The sequence below is a fragment of the Ursus arctos genome, chromosome X, assembly GCF_023065955.2.
Source record: "Ursus arctos isolate Adak ecotype North America chromosome X, UrsArc2.0, whole genome shotgun sequence".
Taxonomy (NCBI): domain Eukaryota; kingdom Metazoa; phylum Chordata; class Mammalia; order Carnivora; family Ursidae; genus Ursus; species Ursus arctos.
Window position 1 is genome coordinate 62557900 of NC_079873.1, and position 22151 is coordinate 62580050.

General features: G+C 37.3%; 1 protein-coding gene across 1 annotated transcript; it reads left to right on the forward strand.

The window, feature by feature from the left end:
- The first annotated feature begins 530 nt into the window (after window positions 1-530).
- On the forward strand, window positions 531-13453 carry LPAR4 (lysophosphatidic acid receptor 4). The gene is made up of 2 exons (XM_026480095.4): window positions 531-849; window positions 8903-13453. The coding sequence occupies exon 2, from the start codon at window positions 8988-8990 to the stop codon at window positions 10098-10100; it is 1113 nt and encodes a 370-aa protein (XP_026335880.1). The 5' UTR covers window positions 531-849; window positions 8903-8987; the 3' UTR covers window positions 10101-13453.
- The last annotated feature ends 8698 nt before the right edge of the window (window positions 13454-22151 follow it).

A 22151-nucleotide genomic window follows, 5' to 3' on the forward strand; every position in this document is an offset into this window, starting at 1 on the left:
CTTAAGTAAGTGAGTATAGTATTGTTTGTGTGTGTATGTTTGTGGGGGGTTTAATTTTGCGCAGTCTAATAGGAATACATTAATGGTATCATTCACTTTTGCTTTCCCTGCCCCCTCCTTATTATCATCAATATTGTTGTCGTAATTATTTTAAACGAGTTAGAGCAAACATGGGCTGCTCCTAATTAAAACACTCCTCCCAGTTTGGAGTTTTGTCTCCTCCTACCCATTAGAATTGTAGAGAGAGAGCAGTCCTGCAGCAAAAACAGGCACACAGGCTTTCTCTGTGGATTAATTGGTCAGGAAAGACACTTTTTATATTGTTAAGTGGCACTTAAGCTGCTAATTCTTGACTGTGAAAACTGCTTTTCCTGGGCAATGCTCTTTAAGGAAAAACTTCTTCAGTCCAATGATTGGTGACTAAGGAAACGATGGAGCACAGGGGATTGGGCGGGATCTCGGCTCCTAATAACGTCTCCTTATCCAATGAAAAGCATTTCCTATTGAGACCCCCAAGAGTTCCCCCGGCCCTCGCTCCAGCCCGGACTTTGGGCCTTTTCTTGTGTCCTGTTTGTTAAAGGCATGCCGGCTACCGCATTCAGGAGAGAGCCGTTCCTTAACAAAGAAAAGAGATAAATGTAAATAAGCTCACATTTTCAGAATGAGCCGTTTGTTGTAAGAGCTTCGGCAGCCCAGAGTCTGTTACTTTGGGCTGGGTAACCTTTCCCTGTAAAAAACTAGTGGATTAAAATATGCACTTCTAAAGTGCAAGTTGCCCATTTACATGTTTATTAGCTAATTGTCTACAGGCATGAGCACATTCTTTCATCTTGCACACTCTTTCTTGGGGTAAGTCTCTTTGAGAAAGATTTGATTTGGGCGTTTGGGGGTGGGGGGATGGCATAACAAACTGTAGCAGAATCACTGATGCTTTGAATGTTTGGGGAAAGAAGTTAGACTTCAACTCTGAAGTGCTGAACAGGGATCGTTGTGTTGAATGGTTTTAAAAAAAGCAATAATTTCTATTGTTTTGGCAATAATACTGCTTCGGGGGAAGAGATACTGGATTTTCAGGCTGTCGTTTCATGTAAACACAGTTGTCCTAAAAAGCACATTTAAAATCAGAGTAATTTAGAAATTCTTTTGGCTAGCTTTGTATTTCTCTGGTTTACAATCGATTGTGAACTAATGTGGTTTCTATTACGATGAGGTTTCTTCTAGTAAAACTATCTATGGCAGTATGCCTTTGATGCTTAATTGATTTATGGAAAATGTGACATTTGCTATACTGAATAATTCATGAACTTGACCATAAAAGAAGAAACATGTTTAAATGAAAAACTAATTCTGGCATAAGTTGAATTTGATATTATATGTGAAATTACTCACTGTTTTCCGAACAAATGCAATAATGTGTCATTTAAAACTCTTTTTGTGTATGTTGGGTATTTTAAAGACTTTTAGTAACAAGATCTTGTTGAATTAATAAATACTGCGTTTTAGTTATTTTGCTTTGGAACTATAGCAGTGTAATTCATCATTATTTAAGCATGGAAAAGATCAGATGAATTCAAAGATTAAAAGTGTTGGAGCTTGTTGGGATTATTCGCTTTGCTATCTTACCAAATTATACCATTTTTCTTTTTATTTGAGAAACATGAAGACAACAAAGATAGGCTAAGCTCCAGATTATCCAGTGGCTTTGAAACATGTTTATTTTTCAGAACAAAATTCCAAACATACCCCATTAACATAGATTGTAAATCCTTTTGCCGTGTAACAGATGAAAAGTTGCACTCTTGCTAAAAAAGATGAGTTCAGCTGATACACTTGATGGCATCTACACTCAAAAGCATTTCCTGCCAATCAGAGATATAAATGAATGTCCTAGTGGAACAATCAGACTAACCTTTCAGAATTTGTACTTTCTGTGAGGTAAAGAGAGTAATGGGAAGATGCCTTACAAGAACACTCAGGCCAAGCTCAGCTAAAGCTTCATTTATTCAATTTCCTTTGAGAGAAAATGTAGTGAGAACTGTCGCCCTTGCTGTGGTGTGGTCAGGGCCTAATTGTGTAGTTGTCTCTCTCTCTCTCTTATTTTTTTTTTTACTGTGTATGGTTATCATACATAGTCTGATCTTGGTCTTCTTAAGGGGGAGGGGAAAAAACCCTATAATATATTTGTGAATTTTAGTACTGAAAATTGAGAGCTTAATAGGAGGTCACCTACCACTGGAAATCCCTCCTCACTTTTAGTAGGTAAGTAATTGGTTATTAGAACAATGCATAGGTTAAGTAGTCTATTGATTCTATATAGTTATGCTCTGAAGTACTCTGGCAACCTTATATTTTGAGAACAGAGGTAACTGGGGAACAGGTGGACAAGGTCAAGGGTTAAAACCTACACAATTAGAGCCAATAAGCTTGCTGATATGGGCACAAAGGGGGTGAGGAAAAAGAGGGCATTAGGAAGACTTTAGGATATAATGACGTCTTGATCTGTGATTCTTAGCTCCTGGCACTAATTAGTAATATTTGCTTCTGATATTAAACTAAATCTAAACTATGTATGCTAACACGGGTTAGTTAGATTTATTGTGGTGATCATTTTGCTATATATCAAAATATCGAATCATTATGTTGTACACCTGAAACTAATACAATGTTGTATGTCAATTACACTTCAATTAAAAATAAATGAAATAAATCTAGCAATAGTTTCATTGAGTCTAATAAATATTAACTTCTTTTATCTTAGACTTTGAGGGATTATTATTATTTTTTGCAGAAATAAATGGGAGCCGATGGAAACAACCAATAGGAGAGAATAGCCAGTAAGGCCACTGCCACAGCATCAGTTAAAGGCTGCTGTCAATCAAAGCTGAAGTTGGAAGGAGAAAAGAAACTGAGGTCCAGAAGGGGACTGTGACTTGTTCTCACACAGTTAGTTAGTGATGGGGCTGGATATGGCCATATTGAATTAATAGCAAATATGAAAAGCTCTGGGTATTTGAACTTCCTAGTTTGCTTGTATTCTAAAGAAAAGGAAGTTGTCTTAATAATCTGTATCAATTGTGAAAGCCATAAAAGAGAGGAATGTTGATGCTTTTGTCTTCCCTTAAGATAAACCAGTGAAATGAATATCATTTTATTTTAAAAGTCCTGCTTTCTGGAGGAGTGTGAAAATCAATTCTCCTTAATATTAAGGTGGTTTAAAATATATTTTAGATTGTCTAATGACTTCATTTTTTGTTTTGTTTTGTTTTGGTTCTCTTAGATTAGAGAAAAATTATTTCAGGAGAGTTGGAGTTTTATTTACCAGTCTGCTTTGTTTAGGCCACTTTTGTTGAGAAGAGGGTGAGATGTGACTACGGTGTAAGTTTGGCACTAGCAAAACTTGATGATTCTACTTTACAGGCAGTAAGTGAGGAGCGTTCAAATGCAGGTACTATTTGTAAGAATTCCATTGCTGAGTATTTCTAGTTCTATGCCAGTGCTCTGGGCAGGGCTGTGATTTGAAGATGCTACAGAACATGCTAGGCCTAGGACTTTCTAGCAGAAGCAGCAGTGATTCTCAGTGTGCTAATACCCAGCAATTGAAGCCTTGCTCAGATCACTGTAGTTCGGGGGAGATATGCGTAGATCCTTTGATTTAAGCCCTTTGTGCCATTGGTATATACCTTTAGAGATGGGAGACATATTTTTTACTCATACTATCAAAATCAGTATCCAAGTATGCTAGAAGAATTGGTATGCAAAATGATAACTAATTTGCCTGTTTAAATATGTGTAATAATGCCAAATTCCCAGTTGGCATGTATGAACCTCACAGAATTTGGAAATGAACTCTTTCAGGAACACCCAAAATATTTCCCAAACGGTCTGGGGCTTCTGCTGAGACACTATTGAATCTCAAGGCTCTAGACAATTTCATAACATTAGGTTGAGCAATTTCTCTGCAGTTATCTTACTCTACAGCTGTTAGGGAAAATTCTACTTCAGTAGGGTTGATGCAATCCTTGGCCCCATCATGTTGAGCACTAAGCAGTATTGTCTTTCAAAGATTAGACTGTGTCGTCAGGTGAAGGGTTTGTGGGAGGCTGGATTATTTTAGCGAAAAAATCGAGTTACTCACTGAGGATAGGATCCGCTCAGATTAGGGCCTGTGTCAATTTCCTGCTCTTCTCAAAAACGTGAAGAGGCAAAACAGCCATGATAATCTCAGTGCCGATCAAAGTCAACACAGAGATGCGATTTTTAGAAGGGTATTACTTGCATCAGAAGTAAATGAAGCCTATCAGTCTGAGCATCTGATGCACACCCTGGCTTGCTTGGCACAAAATGTGATAGAGATCAATTTCCCAGCTCAGTTCTGGAGTAAAATATTTACTTTTGGTTTCCTCCATATTATAAATGCCATAAGAGTAAGGCGTATTTTAAGAACTATTATGAAACATCAACTGATGCATAGGAACGTCAATTAGAACCATGTGTGTGATGGTGACCTGTGCCTGGGACTTGTTCTTATCTCATGTGAGAGGCAGCAGTCTGGACGTAGTCCCTATTACTCCAGCAGAATGGTTTTGATCTGTATTTTTTTGCAACATTTTTGTATTTTTTAGTTTGCTTCACTGCTAGATATTTATAGGCAAGGGCACAATAGGTTTTGGCTTCCTCTGAAAACTATTGTCAATGTTCCTAAGCTTCAACCAGAGTAGAAAGAGGAAGTTCTCTGGGGATCAGAAGCACTCTGACCTGACCCAAGAGCAATAAAAACGGAGCAAGGTAAGAGAATTTGAGTACACTCTGCCTTCAGGGCCTTGTCTTCCTAAACTCTGGACTGTCTCCTATAGGGAACGAAAGCAAGCCAGCCTTTCGAGGCTACTGGGAATACGCCAGGAGTTAGAACTTTGTTTTCAACGTTATCATATGAAAGTTTAGCATTTAGTGAAGTGATTTAGGCTTTCATCTTTTTTATAGGGCCAGAAAGCCAGCGCCACTTCCTGCAGGAGCCCCAAAGACCCAAACATGGTATATTTCATCATTAGAAATGTTTAAAAAATGCAAACACTACTATGGACCGTTCAAATTGGGTCCATATGTGTAGGTCAAAGTTAGAAATTCACTGAGGGTCAGCTTTCCCTTTGGTCAACCTCCTGGTGATCTCCCTCCTGCCCACTGTCAGTGAAAAGACTTCCACCCAGTTCTCCAAATCCCCTAGGTGATTAATTATTGGAATGATTGGATGCAAAGGTCTTTACAAGACAATGGTCCCATGCTACCTGCACTGGAATATGTAATTCACTGAATCAGCCTGTACTTTTTCTTCTTCTCATCTGAAGCTCATGTTGGCACCTTGCCTTCATCCAGTGCACAGTATATTAGCCATTTATGAAAATCTAGTGGTTAAAAAAGTTTCTTTTAGCCAAAAGAAAGGAAGGCAGTCAGAAGAGACCTTGTTTTTTGAATATCATTGATTCTCCCTTAGAATCAGCTTAAATGCCTCTCTGCTTTTTAAACCATAGCTCAATGCGAGATGGTCCTTTTGAGGGCACCCTCCTGGATTGTTCTATTATGAAAAAATTGGGTAAAGGTGGAAATTCAAGGGGGGGCTTTCTGAGGTATAAAGTATACTTGGTGTTTGGAGAAAGATGTGTTTCTTGGGAAATTCAGCTTACGAAGAAAGACGGAGATGTAAGCGTCCAGTTGTGTCAGGGAAAAGAAGGAAAAAAGGTCTTTTATAATGTTTCTTTGTGATTAGGTAAGACCGAATACTGGCAAGCTCATAAAGCTACTCACAAGCCCTGTTGAATCTTCTTAGCCTCAGCTGGGAGGCTCAGAGGTAATGTTTATACAGGGAAGAGAAACAGTATAGTCAAGTTACAGAGTGAACGAGTGTCTGGGTCAGAAATAGAACTCTTTGCTTCCAAAGCTGTGTTAAGTCCCAGCACCACACCCTCACTGCTAGACAGCAAAGGTGCTATGTGTTCAAGCAAAGGAAAGCTATGAATAGGCCCTTAGTGGCAGCTTTCCCATGCCCTGTCTTCAGGATTGAGACTGTAATGCTTTCTTGTCTGTGGTCCTTTCTCTCCCACAGGATTTGGTTACTCAAAGCAGCACAGCAGAAGTGCCAGCCTCCCTGTTGTTGGTACAGTGTATACGTTCTGGGAGACATAAAACCGAATGGAAAACTAGGGAGACAAATTTCACCTATTTGAACCACACCATCCTGGAAAGTACAAAATAATAGCCAGTGAGCTAGAAGCATGCTGTGTAAAAAGGTCATCAGTGGGCAGAGTGGAAGGACTCTGGGTATAGGCGAAAAGACATCTGTTATGAAAGCATTTTCCAAATAATCTTATTGGTGGTTCTTCTTGTAAAAGGCAGGTGCAAGCAGATTATAGTGAATGAAGCTTGGCTTGACTATTACGGATTTTTCAGGCCCTTAATTTCTTTAGATTGTGTGATTATATTACAGGCATATTTTTGACTGTCTTGATTTCTTTTAACAATAAAAAAATGGCATCCAGACTAACGGATAGTGAGTGGTGGGTGTTAAGAATAGTATATAAAGTGGGTTAAGCAGTTGAGAAGCTCGCCATTCTCTTTTTCCTTCTGCCATCCCATTGGTGAAAGAATCTGCAGAAACTTGGGTCTACACTTCCCAAGGTGAGATGGAAACCCCATTAACTGAGATTTTTCAGACTCTTCCTGGTTTTGCTGATCAGCTTCAGTGACCTTAAACATAGTGATTGCATACTGTTCTTTCTGAGAAAACTGGAAGGAGTAAGATGAAGCAAAGTGGTAGAATGAGATTCAAGAAACTGTGAACCAGAAATACCTCCCAGGGCCCTAAATACAAATTAGATAGCAGAACTGACCTCTCCCCAACAAGGTCCTCTTTCTTTCACCTTTTCTTCTCCTCATTCTCTCAATACTTCAGTTTTAGTTTCTTTGCTACTTTCTTTCCATCTCCTCTTTTGCTTTTCTCACTTACTTTTATTTCTTCCTTGTCTGTTTTTTTTTCCCCCTTCTTGGACCTTACTTGGTCAATGTTCTTACTGTATTTTGCTTTTACATATCAAGGTCGATTGTGGCAAACATTGAGCTGGGCCTGTAGGATGAAATGGCCAAGAAAGAATATTGTGGCAAACATTGAGCTGGGCCTGTAGGATGAAATGGCCAAGAAAGAATATGATCTTAGTGCAGGGTTAGCCTCAGGGGAGGCACTCCATAAAGGTTTTTTGAATGAGAATTGAGGAATAGCAAGTTTCCAATCTTGAGAACTTTAGCTATTAAAAATGACAACTCTTTGATTGACATCCCATAAGTCATCTCTCCAAGGCCTTTTCTCCCTCTAGGCACTGCAGTGAGTGAATTTTTTTTTTTCTCAAACCATTTTTTTCTCACTCTAAACACTGGTTGAAGTAACTTCAGGCCTCTATATCTCAGGCAGATATCTCCTCCCACTCTCTTCTCCGTTACACAGAGTGGTCTTTTGACCTGTTCCCTGGGATTTGGAAGGAAAGAGTAATGTAAAGAGGAATCACTTAGGAAAAATGCCTTTCGCATTTTAAAATAATCATGTGAAAACCCATTATTGGATATGTCAGGGAGCAAAGACCATTTTTACTTCATATCATCCTCATTGAAAAGAATTCATTCAGCAGTTACTTGTCCATAGTGTATTGTAGAGAATTCAAAAGACAGTTCCTATGGCAGCTGTTAACCTAGCAAGTTAGTAAGATTTCTGTATGCAACTTAGAACAGTGTTGGGCCAGATACCCAACAAAGATGAGTAAGTTAATGAGTGCCACATGTATAAGCAGTGGCAAGCAAAGGGCAGGTAACTGATCAGATCAGAAGTGTATAGTGAGGCGGGGGGATGGGCATTTAAGTCAAATCTACTTTTCACATTTTGCTTGTATTCAGCCATAAAAGGTTTTATTGATTAGGGCCATTTTAGGAGCTGAAGGCACAAAAGTATCGGATTGGGCAGTGGGAAGGGGAGATGAAAAAAATCCTAGGCTAAGCATCTAGTGAGAAAAAAACTTGGAGAGGGAATTATAATCTGCAAGAGGGAAACTCAGGTTTTTATTTGAATTATCACCCTAGAAAGGCTATGTAATACAGTGAAAAATCTTTTCACCAGAAGCCTTAATTAACTGAGGGATCCTTGCTCTCTGAACTCATGTTTTAGAAGAAAAAGGTGAATCAATAATTTACTTCAGAAGTTTAGTCATAACTTCTTTAAGAACATGTCCTGGAGGTCCCATGTGGACCTGTAGTCTTGTGCAATAGAACTAATACTCAGACAAGGAAGTTTACTAGTATTGGAAGGGAGACAATATAATTTAGATTAGTTTAACAATCCTTTGGTTAGGAAGAAAAAATCCGAAATCTGGTGCTGATGTTAGCATTTACACATTCTTCTAATTCTGACATTGTAATTCTAAATTACATAAGCTTCAGTTTCTTCTTCTGTAATACGGTGATAGATTCCTTTCTCGCCTACCTTATGGTGTTCTTATGGGAATCAAATAAAACACATTGTTGAGTTAAGAAAGCCATACGCATTTCAGACTATTGGTGTCGTTTTAACCATCAGAGGTCTGTTTCCCCATCTCCCATCCCTGTTGAGGCTCTCAAGTAACCAATATCTTATTCCTGCCCATTGCAATGCTACATATAGTATCACATTTGCTATATTGAGTGTGATTTCTCCCAGTCCTGCAACATGCTCTTACAGTACATTTTAACATATGGTTGGTGCTCAAAATGTACTTGTCAAACCAAGTTGAATGTGCGTATTGTTTCCAATCTGGGTAGACAGGATATCTTTTGCTCCGCAGAAATGAATGGAAGGCAGATTTGATTATTCATTCCATCTTGTCTCCCATAGGAGGAAAATATTTCTTACCAGTCTCTAGTCTCAAAGTGGTGAACCCTGCAGCCAGCAGGCCTTCTGAGAAAAAAAAAAAAAATCCATGGGTGACAGAAGATTCATTGACTTTCAATTTCAAGATTTAAATTCAAGCTTCAGACCCAGGTTAGGCAATGCTACTGCCAATAATACTTGCATTGTTGATGATTCCTTCAAGTATAATCTGAATGGTGCTGTCTACAGTGTTGTATTCATCCTGGGTCTGATAACCAACAGTGCCTCTCTGTTTGTCTTCTGCTTCCGCATGAAAATGAGAAGTGAGACTGCTATTTTCATCACCAATCTGGCCCTTTCTGATTTGCTCTTTGTCTGCACTCTACCTTTCAAAATATTTTACAATTTCAACCGTCACTGGCCTTTTGGTGACACCCTTTGCAAGATCTCTGGGACTGCATTCCTCACCAACATCTATGGGAGCATGCTATTCCTCACCTGTATTAGCGTGGATCGTTTCCTGGCCATTGTCTATCCCTTCCGATCTCGTACCATTAGGACAAGGAGGAATTCTGCCATTGTGTGTGCTGGAGTCTGGATCCTAGTCCTCAGTGGTGGTATTTCAGCCTCATTGTTCTCCACCACTAATGTCAACAATGCAACCACCACCTGCTTTGAGGGCTTCTCCAAACGTGTCTGGAAGACTTATCTGTCCAAGATCACCATATTTATTGAAGTTGTTGGTTTCATCATTCCTCTGATATTGAATGTCTCTTGCTCTTCCGTGGTGCTAAGAACCCTCCGCAAGCCTGCTACACTGTCTCAAATTGGGACCAATAAGAAAAAAGTGCTGAAGATGATCACAGTGCATATGGCAGTCTTTGTGGTATGCTTTGTACCCTATAACTCTGTCCTCTTCCTGTATGCCTTAGTGCGCTCCCAAGCCATTACCAATTGCTTGTTGGAAAGATTTGCAAAGATTATGTACCCCATCACCTTGTGCCTTGCAACTCTGAACTGTTGCTTTGACCCTTTCATCTATTACTTCACTCTTGAGTCTTTTCAGAAGTCCTTCTACATCAATACCCATATCAAGATGGAGTCCCTGTTTAAGACTGAAACACCTCTGACCACAAAGCCTTCCCTTCCAGCTATTCAAGAAGAAGTTAGTGATCAAACAACACATAATGGTGGTGAATTGATGCTAGAATCCACCTTTTAGGTAATGAGAACTGTCTTTAGGTCCAGATATGGTTTTTCCTATGATTTTTCCTATGCTATGAACAAAACAGTTTGAAGCTAATGATACTAAAAATAATGTACTGAATACAGTCAGATACATTTATTTGAATGTTTATTGTGCATATGCTGTTTTGTTCAATAATTATAGGTCAGGTCTAATTACAAAAACCAAAAGAGGTTGCCAAACTCTTCTGCTGGGTTGTAATTTCATCGTACCACATTATATGAGTAGCCAATGGCCTTGACTTTAGTGATATGGAGATTATTTTAAATTTTTTTAAAAGATATTTCCACTCTGATAATATTTGGTAATTAGGTAGGGCCTATAAATATAGAACAAATTCAGGGATTATTTAAAAAAAAAGTTTGTGTTACTACTGATACATGTTAGTTTTTTTTTCCATTTTTGTATTGTCATAGAGTATATTTTAGCACAAGAACATATTTTAGCCTAACATTATTAATAAAAAGTGTATCAAATTTAAAAGAGCTGGCAAAATTTATTGTATATATTTTGAAAGTAGGAACATAAATTGTGTTTGCCTGAATATGAATGGGAAGGAACAAAAGTAACTGGATTTACATGTTTGTAGTTCCCAGCAGTGTCATTTTTCAAAAAAAAAAAAAACCTTCCTTTTTTTAACACTGCATTAAGATTTTCATATGAAACTTCAAATCCAGAAAGCTGCTAAATGTGTGCCCCAAATAAGTACAAAATAGAAAATCAAATAAAACAACAAATATCCACTAAAAAACCAGCAAAACCAACATTTTTTCTTAGAATTTCCAATTATCTTTCTTTTGAGAGACTGATCTATAAAATATTCTTCATGTGAAACTTTGCAGCACAATGCAGCCAGAATACTGCTGCATTTGTGCCCCGGTCAGGAGCAAAGTGAAAAAAATTAACAATAAAATATTAACAAAAAATAAAACAATAAAACACATTTAAAAATCTTTCTTAAAACTTTCTTAATATTTTTGGGGGGTTGAGAGTAGAGATCTCTGTAACTTTAAATCACTTATTCTTTTGTATTAAATTTTGGAGCGCAGTGTAGCCAGATTGCTGCTGAATTTGTGGCCAGGTCAGGAGCATATTGAAAAAAATACATAAAAAAACCCAAATCGATACAACAAAACTCAGAAAAAACTACAAAACAATAAAAACAACAAAAAATAATTCCTAACATTTGCATTTATAATTTATTTATTTTTTGAGGTTCTGTAAATTTAAGAATACTGTATCATTTGTGTGAAATTTTGGAGTACAATACAGGTAGAAATCTGCTAAATTTGTGCCCAAATCAGGACCAAATTCAGTGAAAAAACCCATAACACAACGCCGCACAAAACAAGCCACACAAAAATTTAGAACTTGTATTTTTTTGAGCATTTGTAAAACTTGCAAAATACCATGACTTTCATATGATGCTTTGGATCAAAATGCAGTTAGGAAGCTGCTAAACTGGCGCCTGGTTCAGGAGCAATTAAAATCAGTATTTACAAATATACAAAAGAAGATAAAACATTTTATAACTCAAACAATAAAAGAAATAAAATAATCTTTAAAACGTTTTACCATTTATTGGATGAAATGTCCATTTAAGAATATTAGGGCATGTAAATAGAGCTTCTGAGCACAATATAGCTTGAAAGGTGCTACATTTGTGCTCATGTCAGAAGGAATGAAAATATATTCCCTCATCGACATTCCTCACATACACAAGACAAAACAATTAAAATGCTGCAAAACAATAGAACATTCTTAAAATTTGCATTAATTAATTTTTAAAATATTTGGATGATATGGCAACTTAAAAATGCTACGACTTTAAAAGTAAATCTTCCAGTAACAGTGTGTCTTGTAAGTTGCTGACATTGTGCCAGGAAGTGATTAAAAACAAAATAAAACGAAAACCCCAAACACCATAAAACAATAATAGAAAAGAAAAAAATTTTAAACCATAATCAAATTCTTAAAATTTTCACCAACCTTTGTTTTTCTTTCTGATGATATATAGATTTAAAAACTGATTTTTAAGTTTAAAACATGAGCATAATGTAACCTTATTTTTTTCTTACATGAATCCTTTATATTTTATTTTATTTTAACTCCAGTATAGTTAACCTACAGAGTTATATTAGTTTCAGGTGTACAATACAGTGATTCAGCAATTGTATACATCACCCAGTGCTCATCCCAAGTGCACTCCTTAAGCCCCACCACCTATTTCCCCCATAATCCCACCCACCTCCCCTTACATGAATCCTTTACATCAAATGTTACCATATGTATAAATCCCTATCACTAATGGAAACCATCCAACATTTTTATGCCAATTGATTAATTATGAGTTATTATTTTCTCCTCCTTGTATTAACATCTGCTAGTATAACATTCTCCAACAACTCTATAACCCTTCTGAATAAGGCAAATATCTTCATTGTGATTCTGTAAATCAAAAGTATCCATGCCCAGAACAGAATTTTTGGATGCTCCAATACCAAATCCTGACTTAATATTGCTTGTTGATGAGTCTTTTATTCAAGAAAGAAAGAAGTAAAAAACAATACCAGGCTTGACATACAGTAAATCGCCTAGTTTCTTTTGTAAAATCCGTTTCCTTACCAGGATACAAATGACTGAATCTGAGCCTGAGTTAGGGACTCATTGAAAAAAAGGCTGAAACAATAGAACAATAATAAAACCAAACTTTCAAAAATGGCATTACTTTTTCCTTGTGATCCAAAGTCCTAAAAAATAATCATGCATTATATTGTCTTGTGAAAACATTATGTAGAATATATAAGCATTAGGTTCAGTTCAATGACATTAGGTTAAGTTAGGCGAAGTTCATTTGTTAGGTTATGCTGTAAGATCAAATTAGTAATCAAAGTATGAGTAATCTTTTTGTTTTTTTAGTATTCTTTCCCACTTGTAAAGTATAAACAATGTAACTTTTTGTTTGTGCCCTTGGCTCTCAAAATTATAAAATTTTAGGATTATGACGCCAAACAGTTTAATGGGATATGTTAACCAGGTTGACATAAAATACATCAATAAATCAGTTTCCTTTTGTGTCATTTCCATATTTAGTTTTGTTTAATTTTCCATATTTCAATTTATTTTAATTGATTTCAGATTTTATATTTAATATAACTTGCTAATAATAAAGACTGTTGTCATGAACAATGTAACCAACAAAATGTGATGTATAACTAAATACAAAATTGATTTTTATTTTACATTTAAAAGCAAAAGCAATAATTCAGGTTTAACTACAACTTGGATTTCAAACGCTCATCAAATGTAATAAATATGTTTGGATTATGCAGCAGTTATACTTTGGTCAACTATTTATTAAACTTTGCCTTCATTTGTAGGCACCCAGAGCCATTTTTCCTTTATCTTCCCTCCATCCTTCACGAAAGAACTTATTAAAGGTTTATTTGTACTCAAGTCAATTCTAATACTTTGTTTTTCAGGCTGTCTGAAGACTAATGCAGAATTGTAAATGGCAAACCCCTGGGTGACTTTTCAGGAATCAAGTTGAAAGATTAACTACCTTCTCTGATTTGTCCAATTTGGCTTTGATTTATTTGGGGCTTCTTACCAAGCTGATTCTTGAATCCGATTTCTCAGATTCGATTAAATCCCCTAAGACAGCTAGGAGTCCTAGAGAAAGTCAGGGCAAACAGGCCATCTGACAACAATGAGAGGATTTTGGAGCTGGAGAGCTGACTGATCAGTAACTAGAATAGGTGGTGGTCCCAGGGTGGCAGCACAGGGGATTCCCAGTTATCATCCTCGTACCTTCTAAATCTCAGGGAAAGCAATGCCAGTATCTCATAAACCATATTATGTGTTGGTTCCCATGAAATTACAGCAGACGCTGCCTTTTCTAAAAGCATTATCAGTGTGATCAGCCCTAGGTCAGCTTTAAAATGATAGGAACTTTGTCATTCATGACCTTCTAGGCCTGGTCTTCAGAAAAAAATGGAGACGGGGTTGTTTGTTTCATATCTCCATTAACCTTCTTCCATCTCTGTCTCCACCCCGAAACCCCTGCATCTTATATTTGCTATGGTTTCCCAAAAGCTGCCTTTCCTGTGACCCTCTCCAACATCTCTCTTCACCTTCTTCAGAAATATTACTTTTTTTGTGGACCAAAAACAATGCATAAACCTCTGTCAAGACAATGACAGGTTGAATAGACTTACACTAAAGTGTGAATGATTGATCCCTCCGCCCCACAGCTTTTACTCCTCCTATTGGAGTTTGCATGTTAGGAAAGGAATCTGGTTAATTAAAATAACTAAAGCGGGGTTGGGATAAGAAGACCTGACTGTTCTCTTGAGCCTCAGCATCCTTCAGCTCATGGTAGGGCTTCTACAACTGCAACTTTCTGTCCCCCTCTTAATATTACCCTGTATACCCCTGAGTCCAAAATATACACTGCCTTTTCCCAGATATCCCTCTTTTCCAAAATTGCCTGCAGTAACTGGAAATCTAGTTCTCATTTCATATATGCTTGGATTCTTGCCCCCAAATGTCTCCTGATTCTGGAGACTTTTTTTTTTTTTAACAAGGAAGCCAAAGCGCAGACTGAGTAAAAATTTACTCTGTACTCAGATTTTTGAAAAGCTATGTACTTACCACTGCTTCACTTCTTTCCCTCTCTATTTGGGAATGAAGCTCTTCTTTCTCAAACATCCATAGAGGTACTAAGTTCAGGAGTGTAGAGGACTGAAGCCAGTGTGAGGCTTAAAATGTGGCATTGAGGGAAACCAGGCAGGCTCAAAGACTGGGATGACTTTTATGGCCTTAGTAACTAGCTTTCCTTCTTATCATGGAGAAGCTCCAACTTTACAGATGAAGACTTTATTACAGAAAGCCTTCCCTCCTCCCATTTGCTAGTCCAGGGTAAACTCTCTGCTCAGTTTATTACCTTCCTCACTCAAGCTGGTGGTATCAAGGCTGAAAATAAGGGTCACCTTCTTCAGTGAAGATCCTGGGACTTTTGGACTAGCCTCAGTTCAAGGCAGTTTGAGGTTCTTGGAATTCAGTTTGGCAGAATTCTTAGGGACCCAGAATTAATTATTTACTTATTTCAGAAATTTCTTGAACATCAACTCTAATGTGCCAGACACTTTTCTAATTATTGAGGTTGCAATATTTAGGGCCCTTGCAATGGTAACAGTAACAGACAAAAAGCTGTTTTAAATAATCTATTCTAGAGTCAGAGCAGGGAAAGCCAAAAACCCCCCCACATATAACCAAGTCAAAAAATAATGACAGATAAGTGCTATAGAAAAGAGAGAGCAAAATAAAGGAGAATACATACATGGAACCAAATCTCAGGCTCTACAGTTGGACTGGATTAAAACTTTAAAACATTAAAACAAGAAAGACGCCTCTGTTTAAATAAATGCAATTATTTTAATTAAGTTTATGCTATACTTATCAATGCATATAAGGAAGTATAAGAAAATTCTGACTTTAAAACATCACATTTCTTTGTTTTTAAAGGGGTTATAAAGCCCTGAATTCTACAAATTCTGTGATTCTGTGCTTAGTCTGTCTACATTTGGGTATTTATGTTCTTGTCCAAGCCACAAAGTCCTCAAAAGGCTATTGAAGACCTAAGCCTAGGCAACTTCCAATCAGCAAAGCTGATCATGTCATGACCTCAGTCTTCATCCTGCAGCAAGAAGCTCACTTGCCTTTTCTCTCTATTTCTGTCTCTGTCTCCACCATTCCTTTCAGCAAAATGTGCTCTCTGAGCAAGATCTCAGTGCTAACTCTGTGTTGTAATGGAGAGATTTGGACTGGAAGCTGCAATCTGGTTTTCATACCAAGGTTTTCTACTCACTGTGTAAGCGTGGGCAAGTAACTTTCTCCCTCTAGGCCTGAATTCCCCTATTAGTAAAATAAGCAGATTGTTCTCAGTTATCTCTGAGGTCTTTGATAGTTCTAAGGCTGGAACTCTAAAGTCATTGATGCTGAGCCAGAACTAACAGTACTTAATAATGCTGATAGAAGATGGTGGTGCTTACTAAGTGCCAGATACTGTACTAAGAAATTTTCATGCATGGGGCGCCTGGGTGGCACAGCGGTTAAGCATCTGCCTTCGGCTCAGGGCGTGATCCCGGCGTTATGGGATCGAGCCCCACATCAGGCTCCTCCGCTATGAGCCTGCTTCTTCCTCTCCCACTCCCCCTGTTTGTGTTCCCTCTGTCGCTGGCTGTCTCTATCTCTGTCAAATAAATAAATAAAATCTTTAAAAAAAAAAGAAATTTTCATGCATTATTTCACAACGAGAAGCATGAGAGAGATTTTATACTTAGCCACATTCTACAGATAAGAAAACTGAGGCTCAACAAGCTAAAGAACAAACAGTCAAAGAGCTTTAAGCAGCAGTCTGATTTGATCCCAGTTCTGTATGTCATGAAAGCCTGTTTTCTTAACCAGTGCTGCTTTATCCAGCCAGGACTGAGTCTTAAGCACAAGGAACACATTTTTTTAAATTTTTTTTTTATTATATTACGTTAGTCACCATACAGTACATCCCCGGTTTCCGATGTAAAGTTCAATGATTCATTAGTTGCGTAAAACACCCAGTGCACCATGCAATACGTGCCCTCCTTACTACCCATCACCAGCCTATCCCATTCCCTCAACCCTCTCCCCTCTGAAGCCCTCAGTTTGTTTCTCAGAGTCCATAGTCTCTCATGCACACTTTTGATGGTGGAACTTCTGCCATTAAAGAGAAGAGGGAGGCTTGGGGAAAAGAAATCCTTTTAAGTTTTTTTTAGAAAACATTCCACAAAAGTAGCTGCTTACTCTCACTTATGAGACCAGAAAGAGTCTGAATAATAACAATAACAATATTAATACATTTCAAATGGTCAATATGTGTCAGGAAGTGGCACCGAAAATCTCCTAACCTCGTTTTTAAGATGACAAAACCGAGGCTTAGGGAGCTTAAGTAACTTTGCCAAAGTCATACAGCCAATCAGTCAGTGACGGAACCACAACTTGCATACAGCCTGTCTGATTCTAAGCCTCCAGTTACAGAGAGACTTGTTCTACTATATAATAGCAACCACATTTATTGAATGTTTACTGTGTGTCAGGCACTGTGCTTTACATGTATTTTCTCTTTTAATCTTTACAACAGTCATAAGGGGTAGGTACTTTTATTATCTTTTTATTATCTTTTTTTACAAGTGAAGGAAATGAGACACAGAGTTAAGCAACTTGCCCAAAGGCGCCTAGTTACCCAGTGGGTCTTTATGAAATCCAACACCTAACCATGGTAAAACTGCCCAAGATAAGACTCTTCTCTATCGCCCAACCTCCTCTCTTATTATTTTTAGTCACTTTCCGCTTTATTTGAATGCCAGGTACATCGGTCTTCTTTCCATTCCTTTAATAAAGGAAACTCATTTTTGTCTTAGGGCCTTTGCCTTTGATGTTACCTCTGTTTAGAATAGTTCTCCACTAGGTCGTCATGTGGGTGGCTCTTTGTCATCATTCAGGTTCAGATGTCACCTCTTCAGAGAGGCCTTTCCTGATCATCCAATCTGCAATAGATGTGCCGTTACTATCACCACTGCGCCCTATTATAGTTTTCTTCAAGGCACCCTGATATTCTTCTGTTTAATTTCTTTGCTCAGTGTCTGTCTACTTCACTCTCCGTGAGATGTATGTTCCATGAAGGCAGCAGGGATGTTATCCTATTTCAGTACAGTATCTAGCACACAGTAGACACTCAAGTGATATTTGTTGAATAAACAGGAGTGGTAGCTCTGAAGTGGGAAATCAAGTCTGTATGACTTTAGGGTCCTTGCTCTATACTGACCTTCCATTTATCCTTTGAGACTTCTCTTTTCCCTAAAGTGCAACATCTTTTCCAGCTGCTTCATGCTGCCTTTCATTAGAACCTGAACATCGAGGAGTAAAATGTCTTACTTTCAGAATACAATCGGCAAAATACATATCTAATTTCCTAAAGAGGCTACTTTAATTACTTTATCATCTTCTACTTCTGTTTATTTTTTTTATTTTTTATTTTTTGTAGAATGTAGGGATGCCCAAATATCTTTCCAGATATTCAAAAAAGAGCTCAGAGAAAGAAAACAAATCTTGAGCATGTTTAAAACTCTTAAGCTATATTCAAGTCCTAAGTAAATAACTCCACCTTTCCTTTTGCAGTTTCCCCTCATTTAATTTGTAATTTCTGGCACTTTGCTGGCACTTCTGAGTTATACATTAGACTGGAGCGTTTAGTCACTGTGGCGTGTCACATAGCACCGAAAGTTGACTACAAAGAAGTATCTTATTACTGGTGATTCTGAAAAATCTCCCATTACTTCCAACGCACATTCCCTTGGTTGATTTTCAGTTTATTTCTTTATTAGAAACCACTGTCTAGCCATTGAGAGGACATGTTTTTAATAAAAAAGAAAAAATTAAGAGGGAGGGAAAAGTTCTATGCGATTGGATGCCATCCAGGAGGTACATACATAGCTTTGACTGTAATGGAGTATAATGGCAGCATTTTTCTAGTAGGATCTGGGGCCAATACTCACAGTTTTCTCTTTGCAGTTTTACTGGAAGAAGTCTGTGCTGGCTTCTCAAATAAAATGTACTGCTATCATCATATGCCAAGATGCTAACTGAAAAGATCCATTATTTTTGATATTTAATACCTTATAAATTATATGGAGATTGTGTTGACTGACAGGGACATCTGGAAAGATGGTCAGAAACTTTTTTCCTAGGTCAGGTAAGACTGACTGAGTGCCTGTTTCTTCATCAATGACCAATTATGCATTCATAGAGAAAACATTTCTTCTTAGTTTTTGGGCAGCTAACCTCAGAGGAACTGGGATGGCTGGATTTGAAGAAGGAGATGTAAATGAGCAGTAGCTGTTTGGAATTTACAAGGAAAATGTATAGCTCCCTGTTCCTTAACAAAGGTGAATTGTGAACTAGTCAGGGCTTGAGGGAGAGAAAAATCCTATCTTGTTTAAGCAGAACTGAATGTGTTTTCAGAGGCTTTTCTCAATTCCATATTGGCTGTCTCTGCAGACCAGAGAAGATGTTTTGCTTTCGAACACTAACCAGGAATTATCTAGTTTCTGACCAATGTACCCCAATTTGCTCCCAGACCCATCTCAAGAAGAATAAAATGAAAGTTGTGAAACCAGTAATGGTGTCTGGTTGGTTATGAAGACATGTATTTTACTGTTGATTCACCTGCTTGTTTCCTGCTAAAATACTTGCAGTTATGTTTCTGTCCACAGCTTTGGTTTATTCTGGGCCATGATTGGCTTCACGTTAGGTCTTCATATGTGGAGTGCTTGACACACCTCCCTCTAAAGCAGAGTATGCCTGGGGATTAGCTGTTCCCAAAACACAGATTTTCAATGAGCTGTTCACTGTCTTTGCCTGTCACAAATGGCATGCCTTTTCTGGGCAGTGAGCAGGGGCAGAGGCTACAGAAGGGGGAAAAAGGTGAATGAGAAAACCCTTTCACTACGTTAGAAACAGGGCACAACAATTAAAGCTAATAAAAATGGGCACGTTTAATGTTATATACAAACCTAATGGTAACCATAAATCAAAACCCACTAATAAATATGCAAAGAATAAAGAAAAGAAATCCAAATATATAAGTAAAGAAAGCCAACAAAACCATGAAAGAGAGAAAGACAAGAAAGGCTCAGAGAAAATCTTCAGAAACGATCACAAAACAAGTAATAAAATGGCAATAAATACTATCTATCAATAGTTACTTGGAACGTAAATGGACCAAATGCTCCTATTAAAAGGCATAAGGTGACTGAATGGATAAAGAAATTAAGACTCCTCTATGTGCTGCCTTAAAGAGACTCATTTTAGACCTAGAGACACCTGCAGATTGAAAGTCAGGGGGTGGAAAAACACCTATCATGCAAATGGATGTGAAAAAAAGCTGGAGTAGCAATTCTTACACTGGACAAAATAGACTTTAAAACACATTGTAACAAGAGACAAAGAAGGAAACTATATAATCATTAAGAAGATATAAGGATTGTAAACATTTAAACATGGGAGCACACAAATACATAAAACAGTTAATAAAAAACATAAAGGAATTAATTGGTAATAATACAATAATAGTAGAGGACTGTAACACTACACATATCGATGGACAGATCATCTAAACAGAAAATATGCAAGGAAACAATGGCTTTGAATGACACACTGGAACAGTGGATTTAACAGATACATTCAAAACATTCCATCCTAAAACAGTGGAGTAAACATTCTTTTCAAGTGCGCATGGAACATTCTCCAGAATAGATCACATATAGCCCTCAAAACAAGCCTCAACAAATTCAATAAGATCAAAGTCATACCATGCACCTTTTCTGACCACAACACTATGAAACTAGAAGTCAATACAATTAGAAATCTGGAAAGAGCACAAGTACATGGAAGTTAAATAACATGCTACTAAACAGTGAATGGGGGAAGTAGGAAATAAAAGAAAAAACTAAATATACATGAAACAAATGAAAATGAGAATACAATGGTCCAAAACCTTTGGGATGCAGCACATGTGTTTCTAAGAGGGAAGATTAAAGCAATACAGGACTTTCTGAAAAAGCAAGAAAAATCTCAAGCAACCTAAGTTTACACTTAAAGGAACTAGAAAAAGAACAACAAACAAAACCTAAGACCAGCAGAAGGAAAGAAATAATAAAGATTAGAGAGGAAATAAATGATGTAGAAACAACAACAACAAAAACAATAGAACATATCGATGAAACCAGGAGATGGTTCTTTGGAACAACTGATAAAATTGATATTCCTCTAACAAGACTTATCAAGAAAAAAAAGAGAAAGGACTCAAATAAAATCACAAAGGAGAGAGGACATATAACAACCAACACCATAGAAATACAACTGTTAAGAGAATATTATGAAAAACTATATGCCAAAAAATCGGACAACCTGGAAGAAATGGATAAATTCCTAGAAACATATAAACAAACAAAACTGAAACAGGAAGTAATAGAAAATTTGAACAGACTGATAACCTGCAAAGAAATTAAACCAGTAATAAAAAAACTCCCAACAAACAACAGTCCAGGATCAGATGCCTTCACAGGTGAATTTTGCCAGACATTTAAAGAAGAGTTAATACCTATGCTTCTCAAACTATTCCCAAAAATAAAAAAAGGAAGGAAAACTTCCAGATTTAGTCTATGAGGCCAGAATGACCCTGACACAAAACCAGATAAAGATACCCCTATAAAAGAGAACTACAGGCCAATATCCCTGATGAACATAGATGCAAAAATCCTCAACAAAGTACTAGCAAACCCAATCCAACAACACATTAAAAAAAATAATTATCTACAGTCAAGTGGGACTTAATCCTGGGTTTCAAGCCTGGTTCAATATTCGCAAATCAATCAATGCGATACCTCACATCAATAAGAGAAAGAATAAGGACCATATGATCATTTCAATACATGTAGAAAAAAAACATTTAACAAAGAAAATATCCGTTCATGATAAACACCCTCAACAAAGTAGGTTTAGAGGGAACATATTTCAACAACATAAAGGCCAAATAAAAACTCCACCGCTAACAATATACTTAATGGGGAAACACTGAGAGCTTTCCCCCTAAGGTCAGGAACGAGACAGGGATGTCCACTCTCACCATTACTATTTAACATAGTACTGGAAGTCCCAGCCACAGCAACTAGACAATGAAAAGAAAAGGCATCTAAATTGGTCACAAAGAAGTAAAGCTTTCACTTACTTGCAGACAACCTGATACTGTATATAGAAAACCTGAAACACTTCACCAAAAAACTGCTAAAACTGATGGACACATTCAGTAAAGTCAAGGATACAAAATCAATGTACAGAAATTTGTTGCATTTCTGTACACCAATAATGAAGCAGCAGAAAGAGAAATTAAGCAAAAATTCCCATTTATAATTGCACCAAAAAAAAAATAAG